Source organism: Notolepis coatsorum (genome assembly GCF_963971535.1).
Source record: "Notolepis coatsorum genome assembly, chromosome: 6".
NCBI classification, from domain to species: Eukaryota; Metazoa; Chordata; class Actinopteri; order Aulopiformes; family Paralepididae; genus Notolepis; species Notolepis coatsorum.
Window position 1 is genome coordinate 37,884,996 of NC_140170.1, and position 21,317 is coordinate 37,906,312.

A 21,317-nucleotide genomic window follows, 5' to 3' on the forward strand; every position below is an offset into this window, starting at 1 on the left:
CAAATGTAGACCTGCACAAGGCTGGGATGGGCTACAGGACAATAGGCAAGCAGCTTGGTGAGAAGGCAACAACTGTTGGCGCAATTATTAGAAAATAGAAGAAGTTCAAGATGACGGTCAATGTCCCTCGGTCTGGGCCTCCATGCAAGATCTCACTTTGTGGGGCATCGATGATCATGAGAAAGGTGAGGGATCAGCCCAGAACTACACAGCAGGACCTGGTCAATGACCTGAAGAGAGCTGGGACCAGTCTCAAAGAAAACCATTAGTAACACACTACGCCGTCATGGATTAAAATCCTGCAGCGCACGCAAGGTCCCCCGGCTCAAGCCAGGGCATGTCCAGGCCCGTCTGAGGTTTGCCAATGACCACCTGGATGATCCAGAGGAGGAATAGGAGATGGTCATGTGGTCTGATGAGACCAAAATAGAGCATTTTGGTATAAACAACCCCAAGAACACCATCCCAACCGTGAAGCATGGAGGTGGAAACATAATTATTTGGGGATGCTTTTCTGCAAAGGGGACAGGACGAATGAACCGTATTGAGGGGAGGATGGATGGGGCCATGTATCGCGAGATCTTGGCCAACAACCTCCTTCCCTTAAACACATTGTCTGCCATGCATTGTACCCATCATTGTGCCCAGTCTGCCACCGCTGTAAGTCTATGGAGATGTTTACCTTCTTTGCAGGGCTATAACTTTTAAAATATTATAGCTATATCGACATTACTATGGCCCATTCAACATCGATTATCTATCGTTCCGGATGTGGGAACGTTTTATTTTTTCATTCATACTTTGTCGTGTTAATACCGTCGTGAATATAAGTATGTTTTGAAGGTTTTCTGCAGTCATTCCTAAAACGCGAGTTATAGGCCCGACGCATAATGGCGTTTCTTTCCTATACACGCTATATAAAAAAATTTAAATGTATACGATCGGTATACATTATGCTTCATCATGCGTGAAGGAAAGGGGGGGGGGTTCGTTTATAATTCCTTGATCGTCAGTAACGGCTTTATTTAGTATGGGTTGATATGTTGATCAGATGGATTGCAAACAAAGAAATGGACAATCAAGCTGAAAATAACGTTAGTGTCCTCTTACCGTTCGCCGATGAGACTGGAGGAAAAATATTCTAATTATTTGACGTCGATCTGCTAGATCCATTTCCGGTTTGTATGGCGCAATAAACGCTGAAATCATATTGATTATTGCGTTTCGAAAGCGATCCCAATGCACTCAAGTGTGTATATTGATCCACGCTACAAGATATCTCTGGCGGAGGAATTTCCTCGATGCACCGATCGCCACTTCCGGTTTGGCTTGGAGTGTAACTCGCCCGACATCCACCAGGCGGCGGTATGGAGGCATTGCAATATCAGAACAGGGTCCAGCTGCATCCCGGAGGGAGGCTGGATGAATTATGAATGCCATGGCGAAAAAATGAAATATTGATCCCAAAAACGTGTTAACACGTTGTTGGCGTTCAACGCATGCCGTACAATAACGTGTTAACACGTTGTTGGCATCCAATGTGTTAATAAGAGCATTGAAGATGGATCGTGGCTGGGTCTGCCAGCATGACAACGACCTGAAACACACAGCCAGGGCAACTAAGGAGTGGCTCCGTAAGAAGCATCTCAAGGTCCTGGAGTGGCCTAGCCAGTCTCCAGACCTGAACCCAATAGAAAATCTTTGGAGGGAGCTGAAAGTCTGTGTTGCCCAGCGACAGCCCGAAACCTGAAGGATCTGGAGAAGATCTGTATGGAGGAGTGGGCCAGAATCCCTGCTGCAGTGTGTGCAAACTTGGTCAAGAACTACAGGAAACGTCTGATCTCTGTAATTGCAAACAAAGGTTTCTTTACCAAATATTAAGTTCTGTTTTTCTGATGTATCAAATACTTATTTCATGCAATAAAATGGAAATGAATTACTTAAAGATCATACAATGTTATTTTCTGGATTTTTGTTTTAGATTCCGTCTCTCACAGTTGAATGATATGATATAGTATGATATAAATTACAGACCTCTACATGCTTTGTAAGTGGGAAAACCTGCAAAATTGGCAGTGTATCAAATACTTGTTCTCCCCACTGTATATTATCCAGTCTAGCCAATGCAATGCAACATAGCTGATAACACTTCAGAATTGTCTATGTCCACGCAATGGTCAAGCATAGTGCTTTGTGTAAGAAAAAAAAAGGCAAATACAACAAGTATTGATGCTTAACCCATATTTGCCATCCTCCATGTCACCAACTAAAAACGGAAACATCACTGCCTGGTATGGAAACAGCACGGCACAGGACAAGAAGGCCCTACAGAAAGTGGTGCGCTCAGCCGAGCGTACCACGGGTATTGCACTACCCCCCCTGCAGGTTCTATACAACAAGAGGTGCAAATCCAGAGCCTGCAGGATAATGAAAGACCCTCACCACCCCAATAACAGCCTGTTTCAGCTGCTGAGGTCAGGCAGACGCCTGCAAATCCCAGCTACTAGGACAGAGCGGCTTAGGCTCAGCTTCTTCCCCCAGGCCATCAGAGCCATGAACAATGTACATTGAGTGCTCAGAACATTGAACTGTCCACACACAAGCACACATGAACACACACACGACACGCACACTGTGCACGCTCACACACGAGCAGCCACTTAACACTTTAACATGAGCGGGCACACACTCATGTCGCACACACGCACACTTATGGCCAAAGGAAAGGACACTTTAAATTAGAATAACAGGAACAGTGTATTGCACTACCAAAGCTAACTAGCATGTCACACATGCGCTGTAAATAACTATGTACAGATACCGAGATGTCACTCCATGTTACCTGCTATCTGTTACTGCACAATGTTGTTTCTTCTTTTGATTCTATTATATGTACCACTGTATTGCACATCGTTGCGGGCAAGACCACCCGCATTTCATTGTATACCTGTATGCCGTGACAATTAAAACTCTTGACTTGACAAAATATTGAAATATACAATCAATACCTAATATCTAATCAATTAAACCAATGAGCTCTGTGGAATAGTGGTTGCCTGCACTATAGTGTTTAGTTATGTTTGTACCATGCAAGACACTGCAAGTAAAAGTGAACAATTTCCACAAAGCAAAATGTGTTTTAGTGGTCAACTAGTGGTCCATCAGTGCCTCTACTGAGCAGCTCTCAGGTGGGAATGTGTGGGTATACTGTGTGAGTGTGAAGCAGGACATTGCTGGAAAGAAAAAAGAGCACATTTTCCATGGGTAAATAAAGGTTAAAAAAAACTAAACAAAGAAGAGTGTCTTGTTTTAAAAGGAGGCACTATGTATTGAGGATGCCCAAATATATTGAGAGATAGTAACCAGTTTGCTGGGTAATACGCTTCCTGGTTGTCTTGATTTAAAAGGAAGCACTATGTATTGAGTTTGCACTGGCTAGTGGCTACTGTGTCCCCACAGGGGGAAGCGAGAAAGTTCCATGACCAGAGGAGATTCATGAGTGAATTGCACCGTGTTAACTGGTGCCGAGGTTGTTTACAACAGTTTACACTATGAAACAACAAGAAACATTACCCCTGAATTGAATCTACCTCATAAATTGAGGACAGAGGGTATATTTTTACTTGTGTGGAAGAATAATTCGGATCAATGAATGTACTTAGTCAAATATAGACTTGGTAAACACAGGTTAAACCTGTTAAACTGCAGCCATATTTTCAGAAAATCTGCCAAAAATTACATGCCCAATAAATGGAAGATTGCTCAGTGTCAGAAATATTGTGTCTGTTACTATGCTTGAGTAAATTGTACTGAAACAAAGGAGAATAGAAATATTGTGTCCGTTACTATGCTTGAGTAAATTGTACTGAAACAAAGGAGAATATAAATTATAATCTTTCTTTGCATCTTTGACAGTGAATAACACCATGCTAACATTGGGGTTGGAGGAATTTCACTCACTGAGCTCATTCAGCACCTTCTTGAGATCAAATGTACAAAATATCTAAGCAAATGAACAAAGGAGATGATTTACAGAGTTTTTTTGTAGATACAGTACTGCATTTTGCCATCCGGACACATGCTATTTGAACTATAATGCAAGTTGATAGAATATCAGGCCTATAAATGACCTTATAGGGAGGTGTGGTCTACTCTGAAGTCACTGGTTGTTCCACCCGTATAGGGATTCATCTTTGGGAAAATCGATTATCGGCTATTGTAACAATTCTGCTGCATGGAAATTGAAAAGCTTTCACTTTTGCACAAAATGAGTTCCCTTCTATACACTAACATTATTGTTTGAAATAAGCATTTTTGGTTGAAATAAAGGTAGTTATAAGGTTTTTAATTTGTTGTTAAAAACGAACTACACTTACCAGTAGGCAGTAGAATGCCTGTCTTTCAGAGCTGTCGCCTAATCCACGTCACAGCCAGCTGATACCAAGCTAGCTAGCTAACGTTAACGTTGCCATTGCTGTCTACTGTCGTGTCCATACGTTAGTGAGGACAAAATGCTCAACGATGCTGAGAAGCTAATTCATGCATTCATATCTAGCCGGTTAGACTACTGTAATGCACTTTTCACAGGTCTTCCTAAGAAAACCACAGAGAGGCTTCAGCTAATCCAAAACTCTGCAGCCCGACTGCTAACTAGAACCAAAAGGGCACATTAGTCCAGTCTTAGCTGCTTTACACTGGCTTCCTGTAACATTTAGAATTGACTTTAAGGTCCTTCTCCTTACATACAAAGCTCTAAATGGACAGGGACCTAGCTACATCGCCAACACTCTAATAAATTACACACCAGCAAGAACACTGCGATCATCAGCTGCTGGACTACTAGAGGCTCCCAGAAACAGTCAAAAGATGATCGGTAATGCAGCCTTTATCAACTATGCCCCAAAACTGTGGAACAAACTACCCCAAAACATCAGAGAAGCCAACTCGCTAGACATCTTTAAAAGACAGCTTAAAAGTTAAAACCTATCTCTCTGCTCAGGCATTTCACTGTGGGGTAATGCAGGCAAATATTTGATGCTCTGTTGTGAGGAGAAGATGACTTTTGACCTAAATCTTATCAAAGTTGTTTAACATTCCAGTTAAGTACATCGTGAACATCACCGCCTAGCCAAGGTTGATTCTCCTAACTGGGCCATTTTCATCTGATTGAACAATCTTATCACACTTTTTACTGTAACATTGCTATTTACATTTTTTATTTTTATGCTCGCTTATGCCTGTATTTTTTACTGTTGTTGTATGTCCGTTCTATTTTATAATTTTTAGAAACTTAATCATTTTATTTGTATTACTGAATGAAACTGTAAACAGCCTATTGGGATGCTAGATCTTAATGTGAAACACTGTGATTTACCATACCTTGCTATGCTCGCTCATGCCTGTATTTTTTGCTGTTGTGAAGCACTTTGAACTGCAACCTCTGTATGAAAAGTGCTATACAAATAAAGTTATTATTATTATTATTAAAAGTATACAAAGAGGAGAGAACCATTTTAAATCAGGGCATGTAGAGGAGTTTCTCAGTGAACAAAAACATAAACGTTGTTATTTTGCTACCTTTACGATTAATTGCGAATATTTTCATGTTGAGCTATAGATTGTGGATGAATACGCACAGAAAGGTACACCATGCAATGGTCCATGCTTTATTTGTTTTAAACGAGACGATTTAGAAATGGGCAATGGGGAAATACATTGCGTTGGACATAGGGTGGAACATGAAAAAACGAAAATGACGTAACCACTACAGCTCCCTATTATGGTCAAGTCATATATCTATGGATAGGGCAAAACAGTGGCGGCTCGTGAATTCTTCACGGGGGGGGCGGAATTAATTAGTATCCCCCTCTATCTCTCCTTCTCTCTCTTTCTCTCTCACACACAGCGCGACGTGGAATCGATTCGTTACACAATCAGACCTAGTGTATGTGTAGTATTATATACCAAGAATAACTTCAGTATGAGTACAGGGCTGTACACATATTTTGCATATTGTTAAACGAGCCAAGGCTAGCTATTAAACTATCGATATGAATTGAAAATGGGGGACCCTGATGTAAACAAGACAAACGTCTTTCTCTGGTCTGCATCCCCTTAACAATTGTGTGTATTGAGCCGTACTGTATTGTACCCATTCTGCAATCTGTTAATAAAGTTTTCAATCAATCAATACTCTATCACTGCACAGAAATTAGTCATTTTCTTTTGAAAGTGGTCATCAATGTGGCGGTTAGGTGGCCGAGCGGAGATTGCGTTCGTCACCAACCCCGGAGCTGTGAGCTGGATTCGCCTGTTCGAATCCAGCTCACAGCTCCGGGGTTGTCACCAGCTTGGCTGGCCGTCCACACTAATACAATTGGCTGTATTAGAGGGTGGGAGAAGCTGGCGGGGTGGGTCCGGGTCGTTGTAAACAGCGACTCCTACAGTTCGGTCGGGGCGCCTGCTAAGCGCGGATAGGACTTGAGGGGGATAGTGTGTCTTCCTTCTTTGAGTGATCCTCCCATCTAACCAGGCCCAACAGTACTATGTAATACCACCAGATAACTATGTAGATACTCTATAATTGATTAATGTACCATATCTGACTCAGACTATTTTCCTTTTGTTTACTATTATTATTAATTTTTTATTATAATATTTTTTTGTTTGTTATTATTTTGTATTTAATTTAATTTAATTGTATCATTGTAAGTAGCAATTGTTATTACTGTCTGTAATCTAACCTTTTCTCTGGTTGTATGTTATGTACGTAACCCTACCTGTTGATCCGTGGGGTGGGTTTGGGGGTGGGTTTGGGGGTGGGATGGGTGGGGTAGATTATACAAAAAAAGGGTGAATGAATAATTCTGACTTTGTAATTGTACAAACTTGCTTCACCAATAAAAACTTTTGCTTTAAAAAAAAAAAAAAGTTTTCATTCATTCATTCAAACATAGACGATATTGAACAATAATCCACTTATTTTCAATCCAAACGAAACTCCACTCCAGAGAGAGAGAGAGAGAGAGAGAGCGTTAGTTAGTTTAGCATTAGCTGAGTGGCTAACAGCGGCTAACGTTAGCTGAGTGGCTAAGAGAGAGAGAGAGAGAATTAACTCACTTTGTTTAATTGAAACGTGGTCCAGCCGGAGGGCTTGATAAAGTGTATGTCCACTGACTGTCCCCCAGACTGTTGTCGATGTATATCCGCTGCCCACTGTCCAGACTCGAGACTGCATCACAACACACAGCATCGAACATCCTGCAAACTACCTGGCGTTCACTTTTAACGCCTCTTGCGTTATGTTCCATCATAATACATCATATTTCAACGCACAGCGCGTTACGCACTGATTGGCTGCGACGGATACAGCGATGAAACAGTGCACGGCGTGCACGTGCACTCAAAGCGCTATTGCGTCTAGCCCGAGAGAAACGCGGCGAGGAGAATGCGGCTACGGTAACGGAACGTATTCTCTATCAGACAGTGAGTAACTTCCTGTTCAGGAAAACGATTATTTATTTTTGATTTATTAATGTTATATTGTGCATTGGAAACACAAACATACTTAAAATGAGTAAATATTATTCATTTTAAACATGTTTATATTATTTATAGGGCTATAAAAACTAAAAACTAAAATCTTATTCTTCCCTCTTTTAACCAGGGTTAACCAGGGGGATCGGCGCCCGAGCGCCCCTAGTGGCCAGCCGCCACTGGGGCAAAATCTCCTTTTTCAAATGGCAGTGTTAAATCTGGATTTAATCATTTCCTTGCGTGACTACTCACCATTTCCCGATGCAATGCACAGAGAATTCACATTATTCAGAGAAACTCTTATTTTAGAAATCTTTTTAAATCATCTGTAAACAAACGTAGTGCTGGAAATATACACTTTGACTGCTGTTTTGACAGGGTTAGGGTCTTTACTCTTGGCTACATTTAAAAAAAGAAACACAACATTAATTAATACGGTCTGTATTGATCGATTTATGACGAGGACAGCAGCTTAACAGGTTAATATACCGAAATAGGTACAAGTAAATCAAGAGTTATAGCCAGATGACTCAGAGTGGATACTGGCCGAACGTACGCACAGAGAGCTCTCAATAAACAAAGTTGATCACATTATATACACAAGGGAGAGTAGTGCTGCGTCCCAATTATCCCATTGGCCCTACCCCTTGGCCATACGGCTCCGTTTTGCGCGTTCCCGCGAAGTGTAGGGGTGTCCCATTTCACTTTTGATCAAGGGGTAGTGACGTTTCAGCCCTCCAAACGGAGTCTGCCAAGATGCAGGCTCAATTTCAAGGGAGAGATGGTATTTCCCAGAATGCACTGTAAACCTTTCGCAAATCTAAAGAAAAAGAAAATGGCGGAGCGGTACCAGTAATTTAGACAAATGGAAGTATTGATTTCTTCGTAACGAATCATTAAGAAAATATACAGTCAACTGGAATATGTTAGTTTTTTACATAACATATGTAAAATAACATCCCTCATCCAGTGTAAATGTGAAGGGGGAGTGGCTGCCTTCGAGTTGATTAGGATGAGGCGTCTGGCAATGAGTGAGGCAAAGGCCATGGCATTGGATTGCCCAATAGATATCGCAGCGTTCTCCGGTGTCAGACCAAATAATGCAATAAGAGGGCATGGGTCAACATTCACAAAAAAGATATCTGAATAAGATTTTAAAATGGAAGTCCAGAAAGGGGCCAGTGCTGGACAATGCCAAAACATATGGATAAGTGAGCCAGGGGCTATGGTGGCACCGGTCGCATGTGGGATCCATGCCAGGGTTTATCTTCGCAAGTCTAGTCTTTGACCAATATAGACGGTGGAGGAGCTTGAACTGTATCAGTGAATGGCGGGCACATATTGAAGAAGAGTGTATTCGGGCAAGAGCATTTTCCCATTCTTTGTCTGTAAATTGATGATTTAGATCGGACTCCCAGTTTTGTCTTATATAGCCAGTACTGAAGAAGGTAGGGATAGGGATATGATGTTATATAGTTTAGATATTGAGCCTTTGATTGCAACCTTCACCTCCAAGATGCGGTCGATTTTGGAGGTATATGGGGGAACTGAGCAAATTTGTTCTACAAACGGCCCTACAAACGGAGTCTGCCAAGATGCAGGCTCGATTTCAAGGGAGAGATGGTATTTCCCAGAATGCACTGTAAACCTTTCGCAAATCTAAAGAAAAAGAAAATGGCGGAGCGGTACCAGTAATTTAGACAAATGGAAGTATTGATTTCTTCGTAACGAATCATTAAGAAAATATACAGTCAACTGGAATATGTTAGTTTTTTACACATATGTTGGATTATGTAATTGGTTTGTCATGACAAACCAATAAAAAATCGCAAATTAACCGGTGGTTATCCTATAACCCTCTGCAAATGCCTTCCAGAACCTGGAGGCGAACTGAGGGCCCCGGTCAGACACAATATCCACTGGTAACCCGTGGACCCGAAAGACGTGCTGCACCACCAGGTCAGCAGTCTCTCGAGCCGATGGAAGTTTGGGGAGGGGAATGAAGTGGGCCGCCTTGGAAAAGCAATCCACTACCACCAAGATGGCAGTGAACCCATCTGACGGGGGAAGGCCAGAAATAAAATCCAGGGATATGTGCGACCAGGGACGTTTAGGAATAGGAAGCCGTCGGAGGAGACCCGCCGGTCCACGGCGAGAGGTCTTACTACGTGCACACACCGGACAGGCCGCCACAAAGGAACGTGTATCCCCCCCCCCCTCTTTAGGCCACCAGAACATCCTACAGATAAACTCCAGGGTCCTGGCGGCCCCAGGGTGGCCGGTGAGTGAAGAGGTATGTGCCCACTGCAGCAGCCGCGAGCGCGCAGCCTTGGGCACATACATCCCCCCCGGAGGACCCCCACCGGGATCGGGCTCCCGTGCCAGAGCCGATCTTACCACCCTATCTATGCCCCATGACACGGGTGCCAAAATAAGGGCCTGTGGAATAATAGGGTGGGGCTTCTCCTCCCGGTCCGGAGTATCAAACTGACGAGAAAGAGCATCAGGTTTGACGTTCTTGGAACCAGGCCGGTAGGAGATGGAAAATCGAAATCGAGTGAAGAATAACGCCCGCCTGGCCTGGCGAGCGTTAAGGCGTTTAGCCCCTTGGATGTAAACCAAGTTCTTATGATCAGTTCAAACAATGAAAGGATGTGCCGCCCCCTCTAACCAATGTCTCCATTCCTCCAGTGCCAACTTGATTGCCAACAACTCCCGATTACCCACGTCGTAGTTGCGCTCGGCCGGAGACAGCCGGCGCGGAAAAAAAGCGCAAGGATGCACTTTCCTTTTTGAGAGATCACCCCCCCCCCCCCCCACCGCGATGTCAGAGGCATCCACCTCCACAATAGACTGAGCCTCTGAATCGTGGCGGATCAGTACAGGGGCGGAGGTAAACCGATGTTTAAGGTCGCAGAAGGCCGACTCTGCCCGCAGCGACCATTCAAAGCCAGGGAGAGAGGCCTTAGTGAGAGCTGTCAGAGGATTGACTAAGGTGCTGAAATTGCGAATAAAACGCCTGTAAATATTTTCAAAGCCCAAAAAACGTTGTAATTCCTTGAGCGACGAAGGGCGTGGCCAGTCCAAGACTGCACTCACCTTGGCTGGATCCATGCGAAGATCACCCTTCGTCAACACAAAGCCCAGGAAGGACACGGTGTCAGTGTGAAACACACTTTTCTGCCTTAACAAATAGCAGATGCTTGAGGAGACGCTGTAGCACCTCACGAACATGCATTTGGTGCTGCACCATATCGTGAGGAAAAAATGAGGATGTCATCTAAGTATACAAACACTGACACCCCAATTAAATCCTGCAGCACGTCGTTGACCAGGGCTTGGAAAACTGCCGGAGCATTAGCTAAACCAAAGGGTATGACTAAATACTCATAATGCCCGTTGGGCGTGTTAAACGCAGTCTTTCACTCGTCCCCCTCCCTAATCCTGACCAAATTGTATGCATTACGTAAGTCAAGTTTAGAGAAGACCCGTGCCCTGTAAGCACTCAAAGGCGGTGTCCATGAGAGGTAGAGGGTAATGGTTCTTGATGGAAACGTCGTTTAATCCCCTATAATCAATGCACGGGCGCTGGCTACCATCCTTTTTATCCACAACAGAAAACAGCACCCGCAGGGGAGGTAGACGGACGTATGTCCCCTGCGGCCAGTGCTTCCTGAATATAGGTGTTCATAGACAGTGTCTCAGGGCGAGAGAGAGAAAACATGCAGCCGCGGGGCGGAGTGGTACCAGGTAGAAGATCTATGGTACAGTCGTAGGGCCTATGAGGTGGCAGTGCTTTGGCACGTGACTTACTAAAAACCTCTGCCAGATCCCAGTAAATTTCGGGGACCCCCGTTAAATCGGAATTAGGAAGTACTGTAGGCTCAGCAACGCCAACCGCCATCCTGGAGAGAGACAAGGGAAGGAGAAGAAAACAGAGTGGGTGAACTTTAATTGGAACTCGGCACAACACTCCTATCCAAAGAAAGTACACCCGTAGACCAGTTAATGGCAGGGTTGTTAGCTGCCAGCCAGGGATGGCCTAGAACAATGGGTGAATGGGGAGAAATAACAACAAAAAAATAGAATAATTCCCACTCACCCCCAGCCACCTGCAGACGCAGCAGGCGGTGAGGCGTCCGCCCGCCTCATAGATGGAAATTACCCGGGCGGTATCGAACACATGTCGCAACTCCCGGGTAAAGGCAGCCGCGCTGTGGCAGACCGCCGACCGAACTTCCCATTCCGCAGTAGCCCAAGAAAGAGCCCGACCTGTAAGCAGAGTGATTATATATGCTACCTTGGATAGTTCGGTAGTGAACGTGAGCGGTTGTAATTCAAAGATTAATGAGCGTTGTGTAACAAACTCTCGACAACCTACAGGGGCTCCCCCGTAGCGTTCTGGTGGTGGCAGGCGTGGTTCACGAACCTCTCGATGGATAGCAGGATGTAGCGTCCCCTCCTCCCCGACATGACGCGCTGTTCCAGCCACTGCGTCAGCTGCTGGTACGGGAGTTGGCTGCAGACATTGCCCTGGATATCCCGTCCTGGGCATCAATGGACAGGGCTCCCAAGCGATCCAATTCGGATCCTACTTCTTCTTGACGAGTGGTGACGACGATTCTGCTGCCTTCTCTGCACCTCCAGCTCCTCCCGAAATTCGTCCATGGAACTCATGTTTGTTGGTCGGTTCTTCTGTTAGGGATCCAGGTAAGAATGTTGAGTTCAAGTATGGCATGGAAGAATGGAGACGGAGAGGGTGCTGCTCTTCTCGAATATGTGTTCATTTATTATCAGAAACACTTTGAGCGATAACAATACTTTACAAGGTAAAGCAGGTAGTAGTAATAAGGAAGGAACTTAGATAAACAACTTAAAGAACACAAGAGAAAAGGGCGGTGAGAGATCCGACTTCTCGACCTTAAGCAAAGATAACTTAATTCTGGATAACGGGCAAGATATCCGACTTCTGCCCGTGGACGGCTGTTCCCAGTAACACTGCTAAAGAACCGACAGGGAGGGAGGGGCAAAGTATTACTATAAAGGCCTCAATACAGCCAGCAGACCCAATCAGCACCAGTGACACAGACAAAGGCAGGTGACAACAATCAAGGTAATTACAGAGACAGCACGTGACGACAATCAAGATAATACAGAGACAGAGTGAGAATTCCAAGATGGCAGCAGGGCCTCCAATCCTGAATAGGGAGAGAAGCCCAGATGTTACACAATAGTGTGGGTACTGTATTGGGGGGGGGGGGGGGGGGGGGATTAATTTATTTAAATGTATTTTCTACAATTGTTAATATTTGCAGCAGATTTGTATTCTCTTTACATATACATGCAAATTACTAGAATTTATATCAAGAGAACCTAGAAGTAAAAGGTTAATATGTACTACCACTACCATGTAATACACTGCAGTACTCTGTATTAACCTGCAATACCATGTTGTACCCTGTACTACCATGGTCATATTCTGTTGTATCATGTAGTACGCTATACTGCCATGTAGTACCATGCAATACCATGTAGTACTACTGTATATGCTTTATTATAGTCTCACCCATTCATTTTCTATTTGACTGACATACTGTATGAATATAAAGAACCTGACTAACATTTGATTAAACTTGTGCTACAAAATAACAACACAAAATGTCAAGAGTTTGATACCAAAAACCTTTTTATATACAAGCATAAACACTGAAGACATTCGTTATAATTTACATGGTCGTTCTGATGTAAGCTGCCTGTAAGTAATGTAAACAGTCAGCGTGTGGGTGAGTTGCGTCATTACGCTGTCGGCAACTGAGTGCTAGTGCTGTCCCATTTCGTAGAGTGCAATTCACCCCTTGTGGCTCCGGTCTGAAGGGTGACTCGAGGGGTAGGGCCAAGCCATAGGGCCAAGGGGAGGAATGGGACGCAGCCTACTGTAGGTGTGTCCAGTGTTTGAGGTTTTCTTCGCTGGAGGTGTGAGACGTCTGTCTCCGGGAGGGGAGAGGGAGAGGTCTGTGAGTGGAGGGGGGGAAGTTGGGATTGGTTGATATGGAAAGATGAGTGGGGTGAGGTGTTTGGGAGTGGAAGGAACACAGTAGGGTCGTATGAACTGTCATGTGTAGTCATGTATTAGTTCAACTCAGTCAGCTTTTGTTCCAATTCTTTTGTTTTGTTTAGATATGCAACCACTTCAAGCACTCTGAGCCCTCTGCAATTAAACCAAAAACTCAGTCCTTCTCTGAGTGTTGGTTGGAAGTAGCCTTTGCTTTTCAAGCATGCAACATTGAACGCACTCTGAATACAATGTGCTCCAGTATCCACTCGTTGTGATATTCATTTGGGGAACCTTTTAAAAAAAAATATGATGAAATGAAAGTGCAAGTCGGGTGACATTTAGCTGCAAATATTGTTTGATGTGTTTTTAGGATGCACATAGCACTATAAAAAAAAATCTGAGGAACCAGTGCCCAAGGCGTCGTATTATATACAGCCTACGGTTTCGATGCAGCCTTAAGTGTGAGATAAAAGCTTAAAGTGGTAATCTCATAAAATATAGAGTTGGCAACCCTTCCTCCACAACGGATACACTCAATTTGAAATTCAATGTGCACTTAAACCCATTCGTTTTTGAGAGCAAACAGCGCATGGGAACGTGTCGGTAATGCCTGAATTATCACGCTACAGATAAGAGGAAAGATGAGCACTTCAATTGGATTCCGTATCTTCACTAATATCTATGAAATAGAAAATATGTCTTCTCAGAAAAAAAAACATTTTATCTGCAATGGCGCCGGCACGCTCTATATCTCCTTGGCAACAACAAGAAAGCCGACGGCTGGGGGATTGTCGGTTGGTGGGACGTGGTGGGATATGGATGTCACAGTCGGGGGAAATGAATCAATTATTATCCCCCCGAGCAGCTCAATGTGACAGGTTATTAATCTGCTGAACATGCAGCCCCTCACTCATTAGATAAGCATGAGGTTGGAGTCTCTTTCCATCAGCACTCTCTGCTGAGGCCAGGGCGGCGCAAAATGTTCGGACCCCTGATAATGGAGAGGGAGATCTCGTGATGGATCAGGGATCAAGCCATCGGCCTTCTGGGAGGCGCGCGTAGGGGAGTTCTGCCTTTGGAGTAAAGACTGATAAGGACATATGTAAATTTGATCTGCCCTGCGTGGCCCACCATTTGTCTTGACATGTGACTGAATGATGAGGAATCCTTATAATCTTAAAGTCGAGTGGGTTTTTCAGGGAAATTAACCTTTAGTAAATCGTAGGGTGGCAGGTTGACCCGAGAACGCCCGTTCCGTGACTGAAAGAAGATAAGGGGAGACCACCCTAGTAGATAGGGGGGGGGAGATAAAGGATGAAATCATTTGCAAACATCTTAATCTTTTAGAATAGTAAAAAAAAAGAAAAGAAATGTATTAAAAAAAATTGGTCGCAGAATAGACCTATCTCAAACCCTGCCCTCTTTTCTTGATCCTCCAATCACAACTGTCGCTGACAGTTGTGATTGGAGGATCAAGAAAAGAGGGCAGGGTTTGAGATAGGTCCATTGTATTACCCAAAAAAGGGACGTGGTCTATTCAAAATGGGCCATTTTGCATGTTTCCCCGAGACAAAATTGCGCAAAAATGGATGATATATAGATATTTTCTCATGGTTTTTCATGTTACTACATTAAAAAACTAACTTTTTGTAAGAGGATTTGTTGATATGCCACCCGAACAGGGATTTATGACCTTTTATGACCCCCTAGTCATAAAAAAATCTATTTTCGCCATGACTTTTGGTATAAAATGTACTATAAATCTGGATGAATGATATATCAAAAAATCCTCATAGAAAAAGTTGTGGTATATGGATAGGAGGAAACGTGGCCAGTTTGGTGTGTGGAGTACTAGAGAAATTCTCATAAAATCCCATTTTGAGAAAAACGCCTTTAAAGTTTTGTATTGTCTGTAAATCAGGCTATGTATGACATATCAACAAACCCTTAGGCACAAATAAGCAGGATATAGATATGAATGAATGTGGAAGGTTTGGTGTGTGTAGGTGCTAGAGAAATGGTACAGTACATGTCTACCCTTGCGTGTAAGAAAAATGCATACAATAATTTTTTTGGGAAAACGCCATAAAAGTTCTGTACTGTAAAATGCCATAATTCTTTTTTGAAACCGCTATTTACAAACACCCAATCAAACCATTAGTAATAGACAACCTAAACACATGCCTGATAACTGAATAACATAATAATAATGATGTAGTAGCCTAGTAGTAACAGTGTAGTAACAAACTCAGCACAACCGATTACTTAGCCCCTTTCGTGACTGTGATGCACGCCAACAAGGTTTGGCCGAGTGAATACACAGTCACTTGCTCCTCAATGGGAAACCAACCTAGATTTACCATGAAGGACTGGTTCTAACCAAACCGTTCGTTATACAAGTATCACAGATACATTTCAAAGGTACTCACAGTTGCACGAGGGTTTCGAACAGAGAAACGCTAGGGTTTGAAAGCTCGGCGTTGCTAATAAACATTTAAAGTTTTCAACACAGCTTTATTTCTGGCATTGGGTGCCTGATGCGCATGCGCTGTGATCACAGCGCAGGCGCACCAGGCAGCCAAATACGGAAATAACGCCGGTTTGAGCAGTGATGACCAGTTTATAAAAAATTTTTTAAATCAGGAACATTTTATTTTGGTAGGGTAGTAAGAAAGATATAATTTAGATACACTGATTCACTTATTATTCTCTAATGCTATACCAAAGCATTTGTTGCTATGGTAACTATGCAACCGCATGGAATGGAACAGCATGATAAAATCTGCTTATTATCAAATAATTGCATGAGCGAGTGCATTACAAAGTACATCATTTTGAGATGCTTTACAGGGTAGGGCTGTTGCCAGGTTTTTACCACAGCTCATCAACTGAATACAACAGATGAAGAACCATATAACTCCATTTAAAGTTTTCAGAGGAACAATGTTTTCAAACTGTATTATCTAAAGGTGGTAAGTTAGAGTTAACAACGGTAGAGGTTGCATGCTTTCTGGTGATATATCACATTCACACTGGATTTGGATTGACTTCACAGCTGCAAATACATGGGCCATCCAACAAAAATGTATATGGTTCTTCAGAGTAAGGGTTCGATAAATTTTAAGAAAATTGGAATATGTCACGTTTTACCAAGAACCTGTGTCTTGCGTAAAACCACATTCCATTAAACATGGGCGTGTGTAACGTTCCCCCCGGTCCTGCTGAACCGGCCATTGGACTCTCACCACCTCCATTCATAAACAATACGCTACTGCCATCGGGTGGCCTGATTCAGGTGTTGCAGTTCTGTGGTCTGGCCATTCATTTATTTGCATAATCCCATTTGCATATTATTGGTATCTAGGTACATCTATGGACCTCAGGGAATGTATTCACAGTGTCAGAAATATTGTGTCTATTACTAGGCTTGCTTAAATTGTGATGAAACAAAGGAGAATATGAATTATGATTTTTCTTTGCATATTTGACAGTGAATAACACCATGCTAATAATGACCAAACTGCAAAAGAACTGCCACTGATCTCGTTCAGTACCTTCTTGAGATCATGTGTACAAAAAATCGAAGGAAATTAATAAAGGGAAGATGATTAAACAGAAGGTTCTGTAGATACAGTACTGAATTCTCCCATCCGGACCAATGCAATTTGAAATATTATTATAGAATATAGAATAGGAGGCTTATAAATTACCTTATTATAGCCAATTCGCACATTTATATATACATATATTATCTTTCAAATGCCCAAGTTCAATTTGGATTTAGTATCACCAGGCAGATAATGATATCTACTGTAATGTACTGTACTTTTTTATTTTCACCACAGTGCAACCATTTTGAAACTAATTTCAGATCTTACTGTTGCTACATGCTAACAATAGGGAGGAGAAACTAACTGCGTTTCAATATTTGTCAAAAACGTTACCTTTTGTGGCTTATTATCCCGAATAATAACAGTTATACATATAATTCATTCAGAACGCTGAACTTCGAACCCCCACAGAATCTGCCAGGAAGTGTAGTTCGGAAAAATGCCAACGCTGATCGGCAGCTATAGATGACCTCCACAAAATGGCAGCAAAAAAACAATTCCCATGGTTAAACATTTCCAAAATGGTCGTCGTCTCGCAATAGACTTCAGTAAATCGAAAACTTAAAACTATCTAATGCCACTTTTTATTGATCTTTTTCCCCCTCCATTTTTCCTCCGATTTTCTCCCATCCCAATGTTAGTCGTATGCCAATTCCCAATCCCCTTCCTGGTCGCTGCGCACTTACCCCCCACAGTCAGATCATCTGGGAGAGTGGAGGCCACCACGTGCTTCCTCCGACACACGTCCAGCCAATCAACCGCTTCTTTTCACCTGGCAGCGCGGATCCTCCCTGAGAGGGCGTAGCGTGTGGAAGGATCACACTATCCCACTCAGGTCCTATCCGCGCTTAGCAGGTGCCCCGACCGAACTGTAGGAGTCGCTGTTTACAACGACCCGGACCCACCCCGCCAGCTTCTCCCATCCACTAATACAGCCAATTGTATTAGTGTGAACGGCCAGCCAATCTAATGCCACTTTTAACCTATTGCTAAACTAACGTATTGATGATAATATACATTCTACATGCTTTTGTAACATGTTAGTGATGTTGATACTTGAATACGTTTGATTTAAAAATCGCACATTTTTTGCATCACTCTGAAAAAGATTGATTTATGACCAGATGCCATTTTGGGACCGGATCCGGTCCCGTCGGGTGGAACAGGTTAAATTAGCTTTTCTTTTCTGCCAAGCACTGTAACGTTAATCGTTTGCCACGTTCAGTAAAGCTTGTTATTTACAACCTCGACTCGTGCCTCGTCTATCTCACTCTCCACTGCCTCTCCTCGTGTTTAAGTCTGCATTTGGGTTCTACTCACCTCTACCACGTCATGCCATCTAAACGTTCCACTCATCGTAACAGGAGTGAGTGACTTCCTGGAACTGTCACATGGAGAAACCATCGCTCGAATGATGGAACGTCTGTCAAGATGTTTCATGTTGTGCAAGACAGCGAGGGCCTAGCAAGAGACTCTGCCAGCGAGTGTGGGAAGCTCTTGACACATGCCTCCTCATTCCCACCCTATAGTGGTGTCGTTGTGAGGGGATTGAGCAGCATCCATACTAAAAAGCCAAACAAGAGAGGAAAAAATACGTGAGGGGGGCATTTCCCTCCTCATACACACAAGGACACATATTCATTTGACCTTGTTTGTAGAAGTGGAGCAACGTATTGCCATTGAAACCAGCATGAGGCGCGTCTAATTTGGTCAAAATATTGTCTTGAAAAAAATAGAGCACAGGGATTGATTTCTGCCCAGTCCAAAAGGTCAGTTTTGAAGTGGGATGGAGTGGACGCGGCGAAGGAGGAAAAGGCCACAAAGTTGTTTATTAGATGTCTGCCCTCAAGGTCATCCACACAGATACGATTCTCTGTCACGTTTAGCGCTGGATTGATTGATACAGCATTGTCCCTTATATATTGTATCTAAGATTGGCAGACCAGGGGAGATCTGATCTATTTCACACTTGATGCAGAGAAGATGAGAGGAGAAATTCCTGATTGAGTGAACTCACTGGAGCTAGATCCTACAGGCCTGCTGTTGATGTCTGAGGTCCTCAAATGGATACTGTATTTCCCCTGAATCTAGTGATACTATGTGATAGATGTTTTAAATGGGACATATTGTGAAAGTTGCCTTTTCCTGTGTGTTGCATTGATTTTAAAGAATGAGAAAAATATGTTCATTGTGCCTTTTCTGCATTCAACGGTGAGTTCAAAGAATCCACCCTCTTGAAATTAGCCAGAATTGCAGAATTGCAACCACAATTGTTAATAACGTGCGTGTGAAGATATGCAGGGAAATCTTCTATTTTCTACCTACAATAAAGTTGAACCTAAAATATGTTTCTGACATTTAAATAAATAAAAAAAAAAACGTACTTTTGATCTGCAACGACTAAGTTGCATCTGAATTTGTGTTGATGGTACAGGCTCACTAGATGTACAATAATTATTGTATTTGTACGATACAAGCTTGTTCAGTACAGTCACAGAAACTGCCCATTGATTACAGGACTGAAACAGCGGTATACAGGCTACTATAATGCATAATCTGATCAAAACATTTAATTAAAAGACATTATTACATAGTGTTTTAACATTCGCCGAAATGCTTGATTGTGATTGGTCAATATCCCCTGACAGCGGTGAATTATGTAAGGGATAATGTATAGCTACGAGGTCATTGTCGCAAAATAATTTACCGACACAGAGTTTAAAATACCGAGGCGCCTCGCCGAGGTGTTTTAAACGTCAGTGAAGGTCAATTATTTTGCGACAATGATCGAGTATAGCTATACATTATCCCGCTTATTACATGGCTAACTTACTAACAATATACCTAATTCATTTTACATCAACTCGCAACACTGGTTCTGGGCTTCTGGCTCCGCTCGTCGCTCCGCCCCCTGTCATCGCCGGCAGCTTCGCCGGCGGCAGCACTGATGTCAGTGGGCTTGATTGCGAACAGCTGCGCACAGCGGTCATTATTGTGGGCTTGATTGCGAACAGCTGCGCACAGCGGTCATTATTGTGTGATAATTGACCGCTGCTAGGGGTAACGGAGCGCTATTGACCAATCACAAGCAAGCATTTCGGCGAATGTGAAAACGCCATGTAATAATTTTCGATAACCACCGGTGATTATTGTTTTTCGCAGCTGGAGCAATCAAGCCCACTGACACACTGTTTCAGTGCAATTAGACACACCTGCCGGCTGCCGGCGATAATAATAATCACTTTATTTGGGCTGACAGAGCCACAGAACAACTGCGTCTGCATTTGATCTCGTCTTGTCAATGGTGTAAAATGAATTAGGTATATTGTTAGTAAGTTAGCCATGTAATAAGCGGGATAATGTATAGCTATACTCGGTCATTGTCGCAAAATAATTGACCTTCACTGACGTTTAAAACACCTCGGCGAGGCGCCTCAGTGTTCTAAACTCCGTGTCGGTCAATTATTTTGCGACAATGACCTCGTAGCTATACATTATCCCTTACATATTAACTTGTTGAAAATGACTAAAATATGTCCCCTTTAAAATAACCGACCAGGTACACTAGGTCATACTAACAATTACCATCAATATTTTCCATTATTAGTTTATATCCTTCAATTGCTCTTAGGTCTGAACATTTAACAATCGCCCCCAAAAGTGGCCATTTTAGTTTTCGTTTTTGAGGACTGCATACTTTTTTTGCAAACCAAAATACTATACTTTATCCTTATAGCACATGCATGAGCCTGGTCTCTTTTGAAAGATGGCATTCTGAGGTTTCTGATACAATAAAGGAAATTCACTTTTAGTGCTAATGAAATAGATAGGTCTGAACTTGAGTTGTAGAAAAACTTGTTACTCACGTTTTTCTGTAGTAGTTAGTAGTCCAGAAGTACTATTTCCAAAAAAGTATTGGTATGGCTGAAAAAACACCCTGGGTCCATAGTAGGGTGACCAGGTCCCAATAAACCAAATGTGGGACAAAGGGTATGTTTGTGAGGGACAATGTGGGACACCCTCCCCCCCAGCGCGCAGCCCCCCGCCCTTTTGGTGGACTGTCCCTGTCCCTTCCTTCAAGGCTCATCCGCCACTGTCCTCATTAAAATTACCAC

At 43.0% G+C, this 21,317-nt stretch overlaps 1 protein-coding gene across 1 annotated transcript in view; it reads right to left on the minus strand.

Annotated features, from left to right (window-relative positions):
- The window catches only part of LOC311229444 (carbonic anhydrase 4-like), a gene marked incomplete at both ends in the record, with an annotated part of 42,904 nt that extends 30,895 nt beyond the window's left edge, over window positions 1-12,009 (minus strand). Inside the window, 2 exons of the mRNA XM_084315528.1 lie at window positions 11,435-11,441; window positions 11,918-12,009. Coding sequence (XP_084171654.1) covers window positions 11,435-11,441; window positions 11,918-12,009 — 99 coding nt within the window. The remainder of the gene's footprint in view (window positions 1-11,434; window positions 11,442-11,917) is intronic.
- Window positions 12,010-21,317: the final 9,308 nt, after the last annotated feature.